The sequence below is a fragment of the Leucoraja erinacea genome, chromosome 11 (genome assembly GCF_028641065.1).
Source record: "Leucoraja erinacea ecotype New England chromosome 11, Leri_hhj_1, whole genome shotgun sequence".
Taxonomy (NCBI): domain Eukaryota; kingdom Metazoa; phylum Chordata; class Chondrichthyes; order Rajiformes; family Rajidae; genus Leucoraja; species Leucoraja erinaceus.
Genome location: NC_073387.1, coordinates 50,517,505 through 50,532,769, shown reverse-complemented (window position 1 = coordinate 50,532,769; position 15,265 = coordinate 50,517,505). Strand labels below are relative to the sequence as shown.

Below are 15,265 nucleotides of genomic sequence, written 5' to 3'. Positions count from 1 at the left end.
AAAGGGAGCACTTTCACAAACGCTGTTGAAAATGGATACACGTTATATGTGAGTTCATTGCTTTTTCTCTCAGATTGTGAATATTGGATTTGAAAACAGCGGCATGGAACACATTTTCCTATAAGGGGGGAGGGGAGAGGAGGGGGGGGCTTGGTTGCAAGGGTCGGGACTTATTAGGCAAATGATGATGATTTTAAAGAGGTTGGTTGATGAAACAATGGAACTCCCTCCCTCCCTCCCCAGTCAATGAGTTTGTCAATCAAAAAGCGGCTCCCTTTGAAGTCGAGGAGCAGTCCCCTTGGTCCTAAACACAAACTGCTTCAGATCTTTCTTGTCTCTCCGTTCTGCTGTACTTTGACTGATCTCCTTGCTCGCTCTACCCCTCTCACTCCCACTAACTGCAACTTTTAACGCTGCTTCCCCCCCCCCCCCCCCCCCCCCTCTCTTTCGTTCCCCCAGCAGTTTGACTGTAACAAGCAACTTTGCACAGTGTGTTAAACACACAGTAAAAGCGAAGTTGGGGGAGAGTTTGGGGACTGGGGGGGGGGGGGGGGGGAGGGAGTGAGTGAGAGAGAGAGAGAGAGAGAGAGAGAGAGGGAAAGAAAAATCCCAAGCAACAACAACCAAAAATGCCGCAGCTGAACAGCGGTGGAGGGGATGATTTGGGTGCGAACGATGAAATGATCGCGTTCAAGGATGAAGGAGAGCAGGAGGAGAAAGCCTCGGAGAACGCTCTGACCGAGACAGACCTGGCAGACGTGAAGTCATCGCTGGTCAACGAGTCGGAGACGGGCCAGAACATTCACCCTGCTCCACCCGACCCCGAGGTGAGTGTGAATAAAGAGTGTGTGTGAATGGGACAGAGTGAGTGTGAATGAGTGAGTGTGTGAATGAGTGTGTGAGAGTGTGTGAGAGAGTGAGTGTGTGTGTGTGAGAGAGTGTGTGAATGAGTGAGTGTGTGAGAGAGAGTGTGTGTGAAGAGTGAGTGTGTGAGAGAGTGTGTGAATGAGTTAGTGTGTGAATGAGTGTGTGAATGTGAGAGAGTGTGTGTGTGAATGAATGAGTGAAGTGCGTGAATGTGTGAGTGTGTGTGTGTGTGAATGAGTGTGAGTGTGAATGTGTGAGAGATTGTGTGAGAGTGTGTGAGAGAGAGTGTGAGTGAATGAGTGTGTGAATGTGTGAGAGTGTGAGAGTGAGTGTAAACGAGTGAATGAGTGTGAATGTGTGAGAGAGAGTGAGTGTAAATGAGTGAATCAGTGTAAACGAGTGAATGAGAGTGAGTGTGCGAGAGAGTGTGTGAGAGAGAGAGTGTGTGTGTGAGAGAGAGTGTGTGTGAATGAATGAGCCTGAACCCGGCTCCAAACTTCCTTGCATGTCTGGGCTGTTTTAAAGACATCTTGCTCTTCCCTTCCTTCATCCCAGCCAAACGCCATCTCATGCAGACTCTTTCCGCTTGATCTCTCAAAACAGGCGATTGCACGCTCCCGGGACGGTCAAAGAATCTACCAAGATAAATCCAAAGAGCACATCGATGACGGTAGGTTGGCTTCTGATTCTTTTGTTGTGTTGTGTTGTGTGTGTGTGTGTGTGTTTGCGCGAGGTATCCCTACCATTGAGAACGATCGTCCTCTCCTCCTTCCCTTCTCCCAAGGGTCGTGGATGTCATCCGTAAAACCTATCTCCCGCCCTCCCCAAAAAAAAAGACACAAAGTGCTGGAGTAACATATCGGGACAGACTTCCTCAAGTTTGAATCAGTCTCCATTATTAGTCTGTACAACCAAGGAACTGCAGATGCTGGTTTACAAAAAAGAAGCAAAAGTGCTGGAGTAACTCGGTCGATCAGGCAGCATCTCTGGAGAACATGGATGGGTGACGTTTCGGATTGGGACACTGTATCTCTAAACTATACTAAAACAAAGCATTTCACTGTACCTCGGTACACATGACACTAATAAACCTGTATCTACTATTAAATAAGAATTTCTATAGTTCGATAACTCAGCAAGATTCATATAAACCCTGCAGGAGAATGCTATAGAGTTACTTCTTTCTTACTGGACTTGTTTGACCTGATCGTATATATATACGGCATTTATCAATCTGAAGAAGGGTCTCATCACAAAACGTCACCTATACCTTTATCCAGAGATGCTGCCTGGCCTGCTGAGCTGCTCCAGCTTTTTGTGTCTATCTATTCCACTTGCGTTTGACCCGATGTTATTTATACATGGAATATCTGATCTGTTTGGATAGGGGGTGGAGTTCCTTCCACACTCCATAGACGTACAGGTTTGTAGGTTAATTGGCCTGGTATAATTGTAAATTGTCCTTAGCGTGTGTAGGGTAGTGTTAATGTGCGGGGATCGCTGGTCGGTGCTGTCTTGGCGGGCCGAAGGGCCTGTTTCCGTGCTGTATCCCTAAACTGCATGCTAAACAAAGCGTTTTCATTGTACCTCGGGACATGTGACAATAATAAACCTAAACATAACCAAGTAAAACTTTCCTCCTTGTTTTCTCTCTCTCTCCCGCACAGTTTCAAAGCAGCATCAAGATGGAGGTATGTTCAAAGGGACAACCTACTCAGGCTATCCCCACTTCCTGATGCTTCAAGATCCTTACCTGGCCAATGGATCCCTCTCCCCCACTGTAAGTGCCAGCTACATTGGACATTGGTATCTCCTGGGGCTTGTACTTTTCATGCTGTGTTGCTTTGCAAGTTGGGATGGCAGTGGGGAGGAGGGTGGAAATTACACTTCACCCTGTCGTTACGTTCAATCTGATCTTTTCTAGGATTGTTGATGCTTTATTTCAGAAAGTGACGTAGACTTTTTCTATGACGTGTACGTAACATTGCTCAGATATTTAGTGTCTTTGACAAATTTCAAGTCAGTAAGAATAGGATTAAAAAAAAAACCCAACATCACTTGTGGTGGTCAACTTGTTTCTGGTGAGGGTTGAATAAAAGTGCTGGGTTTATGTGTATGCCTGTGCTGGTGTTCAAGGACTCAGTGCCAGCATTGAGGTTTGTCATCGTGCACTGCAAGTTGTCCACTGTGTTGTTGTTTATTTGAGGGGTAGGGAGGGGGATAGGGATAGGGAGGAGGTGACATTTGATTTGGGCTCATTCTCTCTCTCTCTGGTCTGTCAATACTTGTCAAATAAAGGGCCTGTCTCACTTGGGCGTCATTTATGCTACATCATTTACACGTCACGACACGCACGTGAATCGCACGTGGTGCGTGGTGACGTAGGCAGTGTCGCGCGCCGCGCCCCAGTACAAAATCTTCGCTCGCCATCTGCGTGACGCGCAAATGACGCCCAAGTGGAACAGGCCCTTAACACTAACCGCCCCCAGTTTACTCAAATGATGACATGCCTACGATGCAGGGTGGGAAGTAAGTTTGTATCTGGGAAGAAACTGTAGATGTCTTACGCCCAAGATCGACACAAAGTGCTGGAGTAACCCAGCGGGTCAGGCAGCACCTGTGGAGAAATGGAATGGGTGACGTTTCGGGATTTGGGCAGCAGGGCCTCGACCCGAAACGTCACTCATTCCTTTTCTCTCCAAAGAAGCTGCCTGTCCCACTGAGTTACTCTGCAGCATTTTGTGTCTCTCTTAGCAAGGAGCCTTTCCGTGAAAGCCGTTTACTTCTGTGGAGGGACTTGCATTAAAATACAGCCCAGAGCAAACCAGGCAATATTTTTACATCATTTATATGGAGATTTGTTTAAAATTAATTCTATTGGATTATTCGTCTCATGTAATGCAGTGTTTTCTGGCATGAAGAAATCTGGAATATGGTGCTTGTTTTTAAAAGTGAATTATAACCAATTGTTTCTTAATATCCAACTATAGTGAAATGTAATTGAAAAGTAGGGAGAGTGGTGTTCTGCGATTTTAAATGATAACTCCAGCAAGGACAATATCATGCACATAGAATACGGCATAAACATTGTAATTTAATGATCTGTACCCAGTTTGGATTGTATGGTGATGAAATATACTGTATTTGTGTTGCCCCACTGGGAATTTACATTTCAAAGTAATATCCCACTAGTATCAACTTTTAAATCGCGCAAATTCACCACTTCTGTGAATAATGCTGCAAATTTCTGGTCAAGAAACAACACATTTTGACTCTTTCTGAAAAGGCTTGAACAGTTTTTCCGAATGTTTTTTTTCCCAGGTGATCGCTGCATTAAGCAAAAGTCTACCTTTGTTATGTTTGAAGGCGTAGGTCTAATTGGACCCTGCCTTACTCCCCTCACTGTCTGTTCCATTTGATGGCATGCACTGTGCAGCCTTGCCCAACAAACCTGCATGACAAGAACAGGTACCACAGACCCTACGCTCAGCTCGTTAGCTTTCCCTCGGATTTTTTTTTCTCATTTGTTTCTAAACTTTGCTTTATCAAGATCAATGCTCATTTTTCAATCATTTTTCGTTTCCAACTAAGCAGTCAAATGTCCGCAGCACGCTGCTGCTGTGTTCAGCACCTTGCACTGTTGTGCAATGCGGTTAGAGTGGTCGTATTTTCTCCCCCCCGCCCCCCCCCTCTCATGGCGGAGTTGAATGGAAACCTCTTCATAAAGATAGGTTTGCTTGGTGGTGGAATTAGATCGAGACACAATCTTTGTTGTTAGCTTAGTAACACAACACAGGCACTGTCGGGCGAAAGAAAATGGCATTACTCTTTTATAAGTGCTTACAGGCTCAGAGTTCCCGTGAATTATGCGCACTGTTCATTTCACACGGAATGATATGAGCTGTCAGAAATCTCATTCAAGGAGTAGCCACATTGCAGTGGTCAGTGTCTTTTTCCTAAACTAGGAAAACTGGGAAGAGCATTTGACTTTCCAGTACTGCTTCTCCCCGCACCCTCACCCCCGATCAGTCTGAAGAAGGGTTTCGGCCCGAAGCGTTGCTGATTTCCTTCGCTCCATAGATGCTGCTGCACCCGCTGAGTTCCTCCAGCTTTTTTTGTGTACCTTAAATGACTTTCCTGTACCCCTGCCTAGTTCTGATTTGTACGTTTTAAACTGTTTTTTGTTACTTAAAGATGTATGTTGTGTCACGGGGGAGTGGTTTTTGGTGAGCTCCTGAGGTCAAAGGAATGAAAGAGACTGATTATTATTAGGAGTCGGCGATTCAAAGTGGACATGGTGTGCATTTAGCTCAACCCTCTCACACTATCAGTCTCAGTATCTCCACAAAACTAGTTTCCACACAATAGCAAGACAACTTAAACAAAAATATCTGTAGGAAATAACACAACGTGTAAAGTGACTTTTTTTGCGTGCAATTTGTTTATTTGCATCTGCAGAGTTTTCCTCCAGGCTATGATTGTGCAGCTGGGACCCGTGTCAACAAAGATAAAATGGTGGTTCTTTTTTGTTTAAACCTTGAACATTGCGTTATACTGTGGGGGGTTTTTCCACCCCCCTGCCAATCTTTGCATTCTTGAGCCATAAACTTGGCTGCGGACTATGCTTCACATCCAGCGTTTATGATGACAATTAACCTAGAATGAAATTAGTTCGAACTCCGCACGAAACATTTGGTAAATAAGCAAGGATAATGATTGCACTTTGAAATAAAACCCACGAGATGTTGGGAGTTGCAGTTGCAGAGAAAAGAAAAAACGAAGGTGGAATCTGTATTAATCAGAAAGTCTGATAAATTTGCAAACCCAGAAGGATAGAATGGGGTTAAAAGGAAAGATCGGTCAAGCAGAATTGTGAATTTAAATGTTTTCGCCTAAATTGCATGTCGAAACTTTGTGGGCAGCACAGAGCTAATGACGCTGCAATCAGGGCTACATGTAACACAACCATATCCTTGTTTGTTTAATATTATGCTTTTGCTTCAGCGTCACACGACTGAAGTTGAAAAGGTACTTGGGAAAAAAAAAATTGGCCATCTGAGATTTGCTAGAATTCCTGTGATTACCAAAAGATCAGGGGAGTTAAAACGAAATATTAACACCAAGACTTCCTGTGTTGCGAAAAGCACAAACATCAGAAGGTACACAAATACGTTGAAAACTTGAGAGTGGAAAAAAAAACTGTCCGTTGGCTCATGTGTCTGCCCGTGCAACAGAAAGGAGATACATATCTATTTTTGTGAAATGTGACTTCTAACAAAGTGTTCGCAATTAGGTTTTGTTTCAATTCTGCTGCATCCACTAACTATTAAATAGCAATCACAGAATGCATTTAATCTTCATTCAGCAAATAATAGTCGCTGCCAAGCAGAAATAAAAGCAGTTGTCATTCTCTTGGGTCGTAAGTGCTTTATTGAAAAGTTTAGTAAATATCTGTGCAGGAAGAAAATGCAGGTGCTGGCTTGCACCGAGGATAGACACAAAATGCTGGAGTGACTCAGCGGGACAGGCAGCATCTCTGGAGAGAAGGAGTGGGTGACGTTTCGGGACGAGACCCTTCTTCAGACTGAGAGTCAGGGTGTTTCTGTCCCCTATGTTAATTTGCCTAGTAGCATCCAGAGTGAAATTAATTTGAGACAGCCAAACTAATTTTTAATACATATACATACCTCGCATTTTAAATTGTCACACTCACGGGTAAAGTCTGTGAGGAATGGAAATATCATAGATAGACTCAAAATGCTGGAGTAACTCAGCGGGTCAGGCACCATCTCTGGAGAAAAGGAATCGGCGATGTTTCGGGTCGAGACCTTTCTTCAGTCTGAAGAAGTGCCTCGACCCGAAACGTCACCCATTCCTCTCCAGAGATGCTGCCTGTCCCGCTGAGTTACTCCAGCATTTTGTCTCTATCTTTGGTTTAATCCAGCATCTTCCAACACATGGAACGACTGAAGAAGGGACTCGACCCGAAACGTCACCCATTCCTTCGCTCCATAGACGCTGCCTCACCCGCTGAGTTTCTCCAGCATTTTTGTCTACCCTCCAACACATGGAAACATTCTAGTTTGCTTGTTGTAGCATTTGAGGCTTAAAGGTTTGTTGGTGCTAAGGAAAAAGAGCTGTAGCTGACGGGAGAATGCTGGTTTAGAAAAACAGAAATTATTTTAAATCCATTATGTTCTTTGCACTGAGAAATTTTATAAAGTAACAATGCAGAAGTGTCCAGTTAGGTTTATAGTTTAGTTAATTTTGTTTGTTGTCCTGTGTACCGAGGTACAGTGAAAAGATTTTGTTGCGTGCTAACCAGTCAGCGGAAAAACTATCCCAGTCGGAAGAAGGGTTTCGGCCCGAAACGTTGCCTGTTTCCTTCGCTCCATAGATGCTGCCTCACCCGCTGAGTTTCTCCAGCATTTTTCTCCACCAGCGGAAATACTACACCTGATTACAATCGAGCCATTCTCTGGCACATCCACAGGTATAGGTAGATACATTAATGCAATCTTCAGATTCACACAATTCCAGATTCAGGGACAGCTTCTCCCTAGCTGTTATCAGGCAACTGAACCATCCTACCAGCAACTAGAGAATGGTCCTGAACCACTATATGCGTCACTGGAGACTCTCGGACTGTCTTTGATCGGACTTGACAGGCTTTGTGTTGCATTAAACGTTATTCACATTATGCCCTTTACCATGTATCTGTACATTGTGAGTGGCTCGATTGTAATCATGTATTCACGCAACAAAAACTTATCGCTGAACCTCGGTAGAGGAGACAATAAATAAACAAAGCTAAATCTGGCATTTCCTATTATCTGTATGCACATGGCCTCTAATCCATGACTTCTCTGACCTATTGGCTGTGAATCCTTACAGCTAAGACAAGAGGTACAGCAATGCACTTCAATAATCCACATGTTCCTGATGTTGGGGGAGTCCAGAACCAGGAGCCACAGTTTAAGAATAGGGGGTAAACCCATTTAGAACGGAGATGAGGAAACACTTTTTCACACAGAGAGTTGTTAGTCTGTGGAATTCTCTGCCTCGGAGTGCAGTGGAGGCAGGTTCTCTGGATACTTTCAAGAGAGAGTTAGATAGGGCTCTTAAAGATAGCGAGGTCAGGGGATATGGGGAGAAGGCAGGAACGGGGTACTGATTGTGGATGATCAGCCATGATCACAGTGAATGGCGGTGCTGGCTCGAAGGGCCGAATGGCCTACTCCCTGCACCTATTGTCTAATGTTTGCAATTGCCCTGCACAAATTCACAGAAAGTATCTTATTTTTATTCAGCACACCTCCAAATGCTTCCACTGAGAAGGGATGCCTAACAAAATGGTCAGATAGATAAAACATGGCGAGGGGAGGGTAGGAGAATCACATGGTTTTTGTTTTTACCTGGAACTGCAGATAAGGTGTATAATTTGCAGACGAAACGTGCGACATTTTCTCATTCACCGCGAGGGCAAGTTGGAGTTTGGGTTAGCAGGGTTTGATTCGAATTGAATGATGTTCCAATAATTCACTCGTAAAGAGACATTTTTCCACTCTTGTTCAACAAGCTGACAATACCTTGGTCGTTGTGGTTGACAGATCTGCTGGATTAAATCCAGGCAGACCAGACCTGCTCCTTTAAAGTCTCCCGTAGCTGAATTGTGAACTGAAGCAGTTTAATTCAGATTGCTTTGAATTCTCTGATTCTAAAGTGTGCAAAAGGCCGCTCACCGATATAGCCCTTTATTATCATACGAGCATTTAAAAAATAGCCATTTGAGCAATGCAAGAAATATAGTTATTAAATATTATTTAATATCCATTCAATAATTTAAGCTGATTACACCGACCCACTGTACGTGTGTACAAAGGAACTGCAGATGCTGGTTTACACCGAAGGTAGACACAAAATGCTCGAGTAACTCAGCGGGACAGGCAGCATCACTGGTGACAAAGGAATGGGTGACGATTCGGGTCGGGTCGGGTCGAGACCCTTCCTCAAAATGTGTGTGTAGCAAGAATTTCATTGTCCTATCAGGGACACGTGACAATAAACTCACTTGAATTTGAACATGAACTTGTAGCATTAGTGTTAGTGTGCGGGGATTGCTGGTCGGCACAGACTCGGTGGGCCGAAGGGCCTGTTTCCGTGCTGCACCTCTAAACTAATCTAATGACTGGTTTGGGAAAGGAACGAGGGAGAGGTGGAAGGATTTGAATGGAGTGCTGCTGCAAAACCAGCGATGTGTTTGAAATATATTCTCGAGTAGGAGATCTGTGGCTGTAGAGACGTTGGTTCTTACGTCTACTGGCGTAGAAGCAATGCTGGGTGTGCTGCTCCACATGAGTGATCCACACCCTTATTATAAAATGTCAAGCCTAGACAACAAGCTTGCCAACTGGATGGTTCAATGGTGCCTTTAGTGTTTAACAGTCCAGTACCCAAGCACATCCCTGATTAGCGAGTGAACAGAAATAGTCCACTGATCCCGCGTGCAAGAGGCGCCATGTTTTTGGCACTGTTTTCAAAGTCCAGTCCGCGCTCTGGTTGGCGAGAGCGGTTCGTGTTCCAGGCGAGCCCCAGGCTGTTGCAGGGCCTCCAGCCGTCGCCTCCCTTGGACCTCTGTGTCGAACAGTGAACCCACGTCACTCTCCTCGCCCGTCCAGCTTTGATCCCAGGGGGCGACTCCTGCATCTGACCTTCGAGGTCTCTCGGCAGACCAGACCAGACCCTCCCCCCCCCACCCGGTTCCCTCCCCTCTCCTCCCGGCCTTGCTCCTCGCCCTTCGCTTCCGCCAACGTCACCGGCTCCATCCTCCCAGTCTCTCGCTTTCGGGAGATGAGAGGGGCCAGTTCCCTTATGGAGTTGTGTTAGAATAGATCGGGTAGATGCGCACAGTCTTTTACCCTTGAGTAGCAGAATCAAGAACCAGAGGACATAGGTTTCAGGTGAGAGGGGAAATAGACAATAGACAATAGGTGCAGGAGGAGGCCATTCGGCCTATTCCTGCACTTATTGTCTATTGTCTATTTCCAGCACCATCAATCAATGTGATCATGGCTGAGCATCCATAATCAGTACCCCGTTCCTGCCCGCTCTCCATATCCCTTAACTCCGCTATCCCTAAGAGCTCTATCTAACTCTCTCTTGAAAGCATCCAGAGAACCAGCCTCCACCGCCCTCGCTTGAGGCAGAGAATTCCACACTCTCACAACTCTCTGTGTGAAAAGATTTAATAGAAATCTGAGAGGCAACGTTTTTCCCACACAGAGTGGGTGTATCAGTTTAGCTTATTGTCACGTGTACCAAGATAGAGTGAAAAGATTTTTGCTGCATGCTAACCAGTCAGCAGAAAGACAGTATAAGATACAGTGTATACAATGGGCTACTGGACAGGGTAGTTGAGGCATGTGCTGTAATGGCATTTGAAATATATTGGAACAGGTGCATGGATAAGAAAGGTTTAGAGAGGAACATGGGCCAAACGCAGGTAGGTGGGACTAGTGTAGATGGGGCATCTTGGTCGGCATGGCCAGGTTGGGCCGAAGGGCCTGTTTCCACGCTGTATGACTCTAAGACTTTATAAATGAAATTGAGTTACTGTCAATAGTGTAATGTGAACCTAAAAAGACTTTCATTTTAATTTTAAAAAATTAACCTTATAAGCCTTCTCTGCCTTTTAATCAAAAGTCTCCTAATTTGTTTGGAGATACAATGCGGGAAACAGTCCGATTGGCCCAGCGATCTCCGCACACTATCCTACACACTATTTACAATTTCACCAAAGCCAATTAACCTACAAACCTGTACGTCTTTGGAGTGTGGGAGGAAACCGGAGCACCCGGAGAAAAGCCAGGCAGTCACGGGGAGAATGGACAAACCCCGCCCAGACAGTGCCCGAGGTCAGGATTGAACCTGTGTCTCTGGCGCTGTGGGGCAGAAGCTCTATCAGCTACACTACGGGAGTTTGTACGTTCTTCCCGTGACCGTGGGGGTTTTCTCCGCAATCTTCGGTTTCCTCCCACACCTCAAAAACGTACAGGTTTGTAGGTTAATTGGCTTGGGTTTGTATACTTGGTATAAGTGTAAGTTGTCCCTAGTATGTGTAGGTTTGTGTTAATGTGCGGGGATCGCTGGTCGATGCGGACTCGTTGGGCTAAAGGGCCTGTGTCCGCGCTGTATCTCCAAACTAAACGTGCAGGAGGGACCTGCAGATGCTGGTTTACACATAAGATAGACACAAATTGCTGGTAGACAAAAAGCTGGAGAAGCTCCGTGGACGAGGCAATGGAGCGAAGTAATGGGTGACGTTTCGGGTCGAGACCCTTCTTCAGACTGGCTCACCCTTTCCTTCGCTCCATAGATGCTGCCTCACCTGCTGAGTTTCTCCAGCTTTTTGTCTACCTTTGATATTTTTCAGCATCTGCAGTTTTTTCTTAAACACAAATTGCTGGAATAACTCAGTGGGTCAAGCAGTATCGCTGGAGAAAAGGAGTCGGTGGCGTTTCGGACAGAGACCTTTCTTCAGGCTGGGGTTCTTCACCTTGAAGAACGTCACCTATTCCTTTTCTCCTGAGATGCTGCCTGGCCCACTGAGTTTTGGAGGAACTCAACAGGCCAGGCAGCATCTGGGCAGGTAATACTTCAGGTTGGAACCTGAACTATTCATGTCTGTTTCTCTCTCCACTGGTGCTATCCCAGTTTTCCAGCATCCACAGTATTTAGGTTTTTTCTCCTAGTTTGTCTCTCTCCCCTCAATATTGAACCTTTAGATTCTATGTATCATTCTTGTCAATCTACACCAAACACCCACCCCTTTTTTTTTCTGAAAACAATTCTGAAAATAAATTGTTTTTAATATTCCTTGACAGTTCCCTCTTTATAACTGATATTATTTGTTCATTTCATCACTTAGTGTTTTTCTCTGCTGATTTCCCCACTTTTCATGATCTGCTGTAGAATTTCTCCTTCTGCAGACTTCTGTTTTATATTCTCACTCGCCTCTTTGGTCACCCGAGACTCTTTGTAAGCAACTGTGGTCCTAATGGTTCTTAAGGGGTTGAACAGGCTAGATGCAGGAAGATTATTCCTGATGTTGGGGAAGCCCAGAACAAGGGGTCACAGTTTAAGGATAAGAGGGAAGTCTTTTAAGACCGAGATGAGAAAATCATTTTTTACACAGAGAGTGGTGAATCTGTGGAATTCTCTGCCACATAAGTTAGCTGAGTAGTTCATTGGCTATATTTAAGAGGGAGTTAGATGTGGCCCCTGTGGCTAAAGGGATCAGGGGGTATGGAGAGAAGGCAGGTAGAGGATACTGAGTTGGATGATCAGCCATGATCATATTGAATGGCGGTGCAGGCTCGATGGGCCGAATGGCCTACTCCTGCACCTATTTTCTATGTTTCTATGGAGCCCTTGACATGTTCAAACTGGTTCACCCCCATATTAAATTAGGTTTCAGTTTAGTTTATTGTCCAGTGTACCGAGGTACTGTGAAAAGCGTTTGTTACGTGCCAACTAGTCAGCGGAAAGACAATACATGATTACAATCGAGCCATTGGCTGTGTGCAGATACATAAGTTTGAATAAGTTTATGTTTGAACAAGTCTATTGGCCAAGTATTCACATACACGGAATTTGCCTTGGTGCTCCGCCCGCAAGTGACAACATGACACACAGTGACAGTTAGGAATGCTTGCATAAAACATTAAACATTAATAATATAACATTATCGATTAAACATGTGAATTAAATAAAATATCCGAGCAAAAGGAGGCTACAGATTTTTGGTTATTGAGTAGAGCTACTACTCGTGGATAAAAAGCTGTTTTTTCTCATGAGTATGAAGGGAATAACGTTTAGTGCAAGATAAAGACCAGCAAAGCCTGATCAAAGATAGTCCGACGGTCTCCAGTGAAGTAGATGGTGGTTCAGAACTGCTCTCTAGTTGAGTTAGGACACAGTGTACAGATACAGGATAAAGGGAACAATATCATTGATATTTCAATACTCCCCACTGACCCAATTTGGTTTTATTCTTTAGACTCTACGTTAGACTTTAGAAATACAGAGCGGAAACAGGCCATTCGGCCCACCGAGTCCGTGCCGACCAGCGATCACCCCGTAGACTAACACTATCCTACACAGATCTACACTATCTAAGCCTCTTATAATTCTATGTACTTCAACTTCCACCTACTCTAATTCCCCAACTAAAACTGGTTGCTGAACACTTTAACTCCCCCTCCCATACTCACACTGACCTTTATGTCTTGGGCGTCCTTCACTGTCAGAGTGAGACCACACGCAAATTGGAGGAACAGCACCTCATATTTCGCTTGGGCAGCTGACAACTCAGCGGTATGGACATTGACCTCTCTAACTTAGTAACTAACCCTTGCTTTCCCCATCGCTCCCCATCCCAGTTCTCCTGACTGGTTTCAACGTCCTCCTGATTAGATTTTACTGATTGTACGCCTCCTTGTCACCTTCCCCTCGGCCAACAATTAACCATTCCGTATTTTCCTTGAGCTTCGTCCCCTTTGATCCCTCGTTTTCACACCTTACCCTTCTATAGGTAGGAAGGAAGTGCAGATGCGGGTTTAGACTGAAGATAAACACAATTGCTGGAGTAACCCAGCGGGACAGGTAGCATCTCCGGAGAGAAGGAATGGGTGATGCTTCGGGTCGAGACCCTTCTTCAGACTAGTTTCGGTTTCGACTCGAAATGTCACCTATTCCTTTTCTTCATAGATGCTGCCAGACCAACTAGGTTACTCCAACTTTCTGTGTCCATCTGCAGTTCCTTCCTGCCCATCTTCCTTTCTTTATCAGGCTTCTGAACGGTCAATAGATAATAGACAATGGGTGCAGGAGAAGGCCATTCGGCCCTTCGAGCCAGCACCGCCATTCAATGTGATCATGGCTGATCATCCCTAATCAGTATCCCGTTCCTGTCTTCTCCCCATATCCCCAGACTCCGCTATCTTTAAGAGCCCTATCTAGTTCTCTCTTGAAAGTATCCAGAAAACCAGCCTCCACCACCCTCTGAGGCAGAGAATTCCCCAGACTCACAATGCTCTGTGAAAAAAAGTGTTTCCTCGTCTCCGTTCTAAATGGCTTCCCCCTTATTCTTCCATAAGCTGGGGTATCTAACCCTACCCCATGTGCAGAAAGGAACTGCAGATGCTGGTTTACACCAAAGGTAGACACAAACTGCAGTAGTAACTCAGCTGGTTAGGCAGCATCTCTGAAGCAAAGGAATGTGTGATGTTTTCGGGTCGAGACTCTTCTTCAGACTGAGTCAGGGTCGAGGGAAACTAGAGGTATGAAAAGGTACAAAGAACAAGCGAATAAAAAGAACAAATCAGAGTCAACACCGATGATCAAGGAAAGGTGGAGCCCACAATGGTCCATTGTTGGCTTAGCCTGACCCCATTGTGGACATTGGACTTTATCAAAGGATCGGATGCACTACAATGCTGAGAACTATATTCTACACTCTGTACTTTCCCCTTTGCTCTCCCTGTTGCACTCCCTGTTTGATTTGATTATATTTATGTGCAGTATTTGTGCAGTCCATGCTGTAATTGTTATATGGTTATATCTGATCTCTTTGGATAGCGTGCAATATGAAGCTTTTCGTATACTGTGCCTCAGTACACGTGACAATAAAACATCTAAACCAATTGCAACGAATTGTGGACGCAGCCCAGACCATCGTACAAACCAGCCTCCCATCCATAGACTCAATTTACACCTCGTGCTGCCTCGGCAAGGCCAGCAGCATTATCAAGGATGAGTCGCACTCTCGCCACTCCCTCTTCTCCCCTCTCCCATTGGGCAAAAAGTATAGGTGTGTGAAAATGCACACCTCCAGATTCAGGGACAGTTTTGTCCCAGCTGTTATCAGGCAACTGAACCATCCCACCACAACCAGAGAGGAATCCTGAACTACTATCTACCTCATTGGAGACCCCCAGACTATCTTTGACTGGCCTTATCTTGCACTAAACGTTATTCATAGAAACATAGAAAAATAGGTGCAGGCCATTCGGCCCTTTGAGCCAGCACCACCATTCAATATGCTCAAGACTGATCACCTAAAATCAGTACCCCGTTCCTGCTTTTTCCACATATCCTTTGATTCCTTTAACCCTAAGAGCTGGATCTAACTCACGTTATTCTGTTTATCATGTACACTGTGAATGGCTAGATTGTAATCATGTATTGTCTTTTGGCCAACTGATTAGCATGCAACAAAAGCTTTTCGCTGCACCTCGGTGCACGTGACACTAAACTAAACTAAGCTGAGCTAAACTAAATCTAAACAAACAAGATGCAAAAGCTATAACGAGATCCTGCACCGCACAATCTCATTCTC

General features: G+C 45.0%; 1 protein-coding gene across 11 annotated transcripts in view; it reads left to right on the top strand.

Moving 5' to 3' along the window:
• Positions 1–306: 306 nt before the first annotated feature.
• The window catches only part of tcf7 (transcription factor 7), a 202,824-nt gene continuing 187,865 nt past the window's right edge, over positions 307–15,265 (top strand). For 2 of the 11 annotated variants that reach the window (XM_055643252.1, XM_055643245.1), the window contains exons 1-3: positions 311–827; positions 1,471–1,537; positions 2,535–2,647. In XM_055643252.1, coding sequence (XP_055499227.1) covers positions 630–827; positions 1,471–1,537; positions 2,535–2,647 — 378 coding nt within the window. In that variant the 5' untranslated portion in view covers positions 311–629. Of the gene's footprint in view, positions 828–1,470; positions 1,538–2,534; positions 2,648–15,265 lie in introns of all 11 variants that reach the window. The other 9 variants (XM_055643253.1, XM_055643250.1, XM_055643247.1 and 6 more) reach the window with 8 other exon arrangements.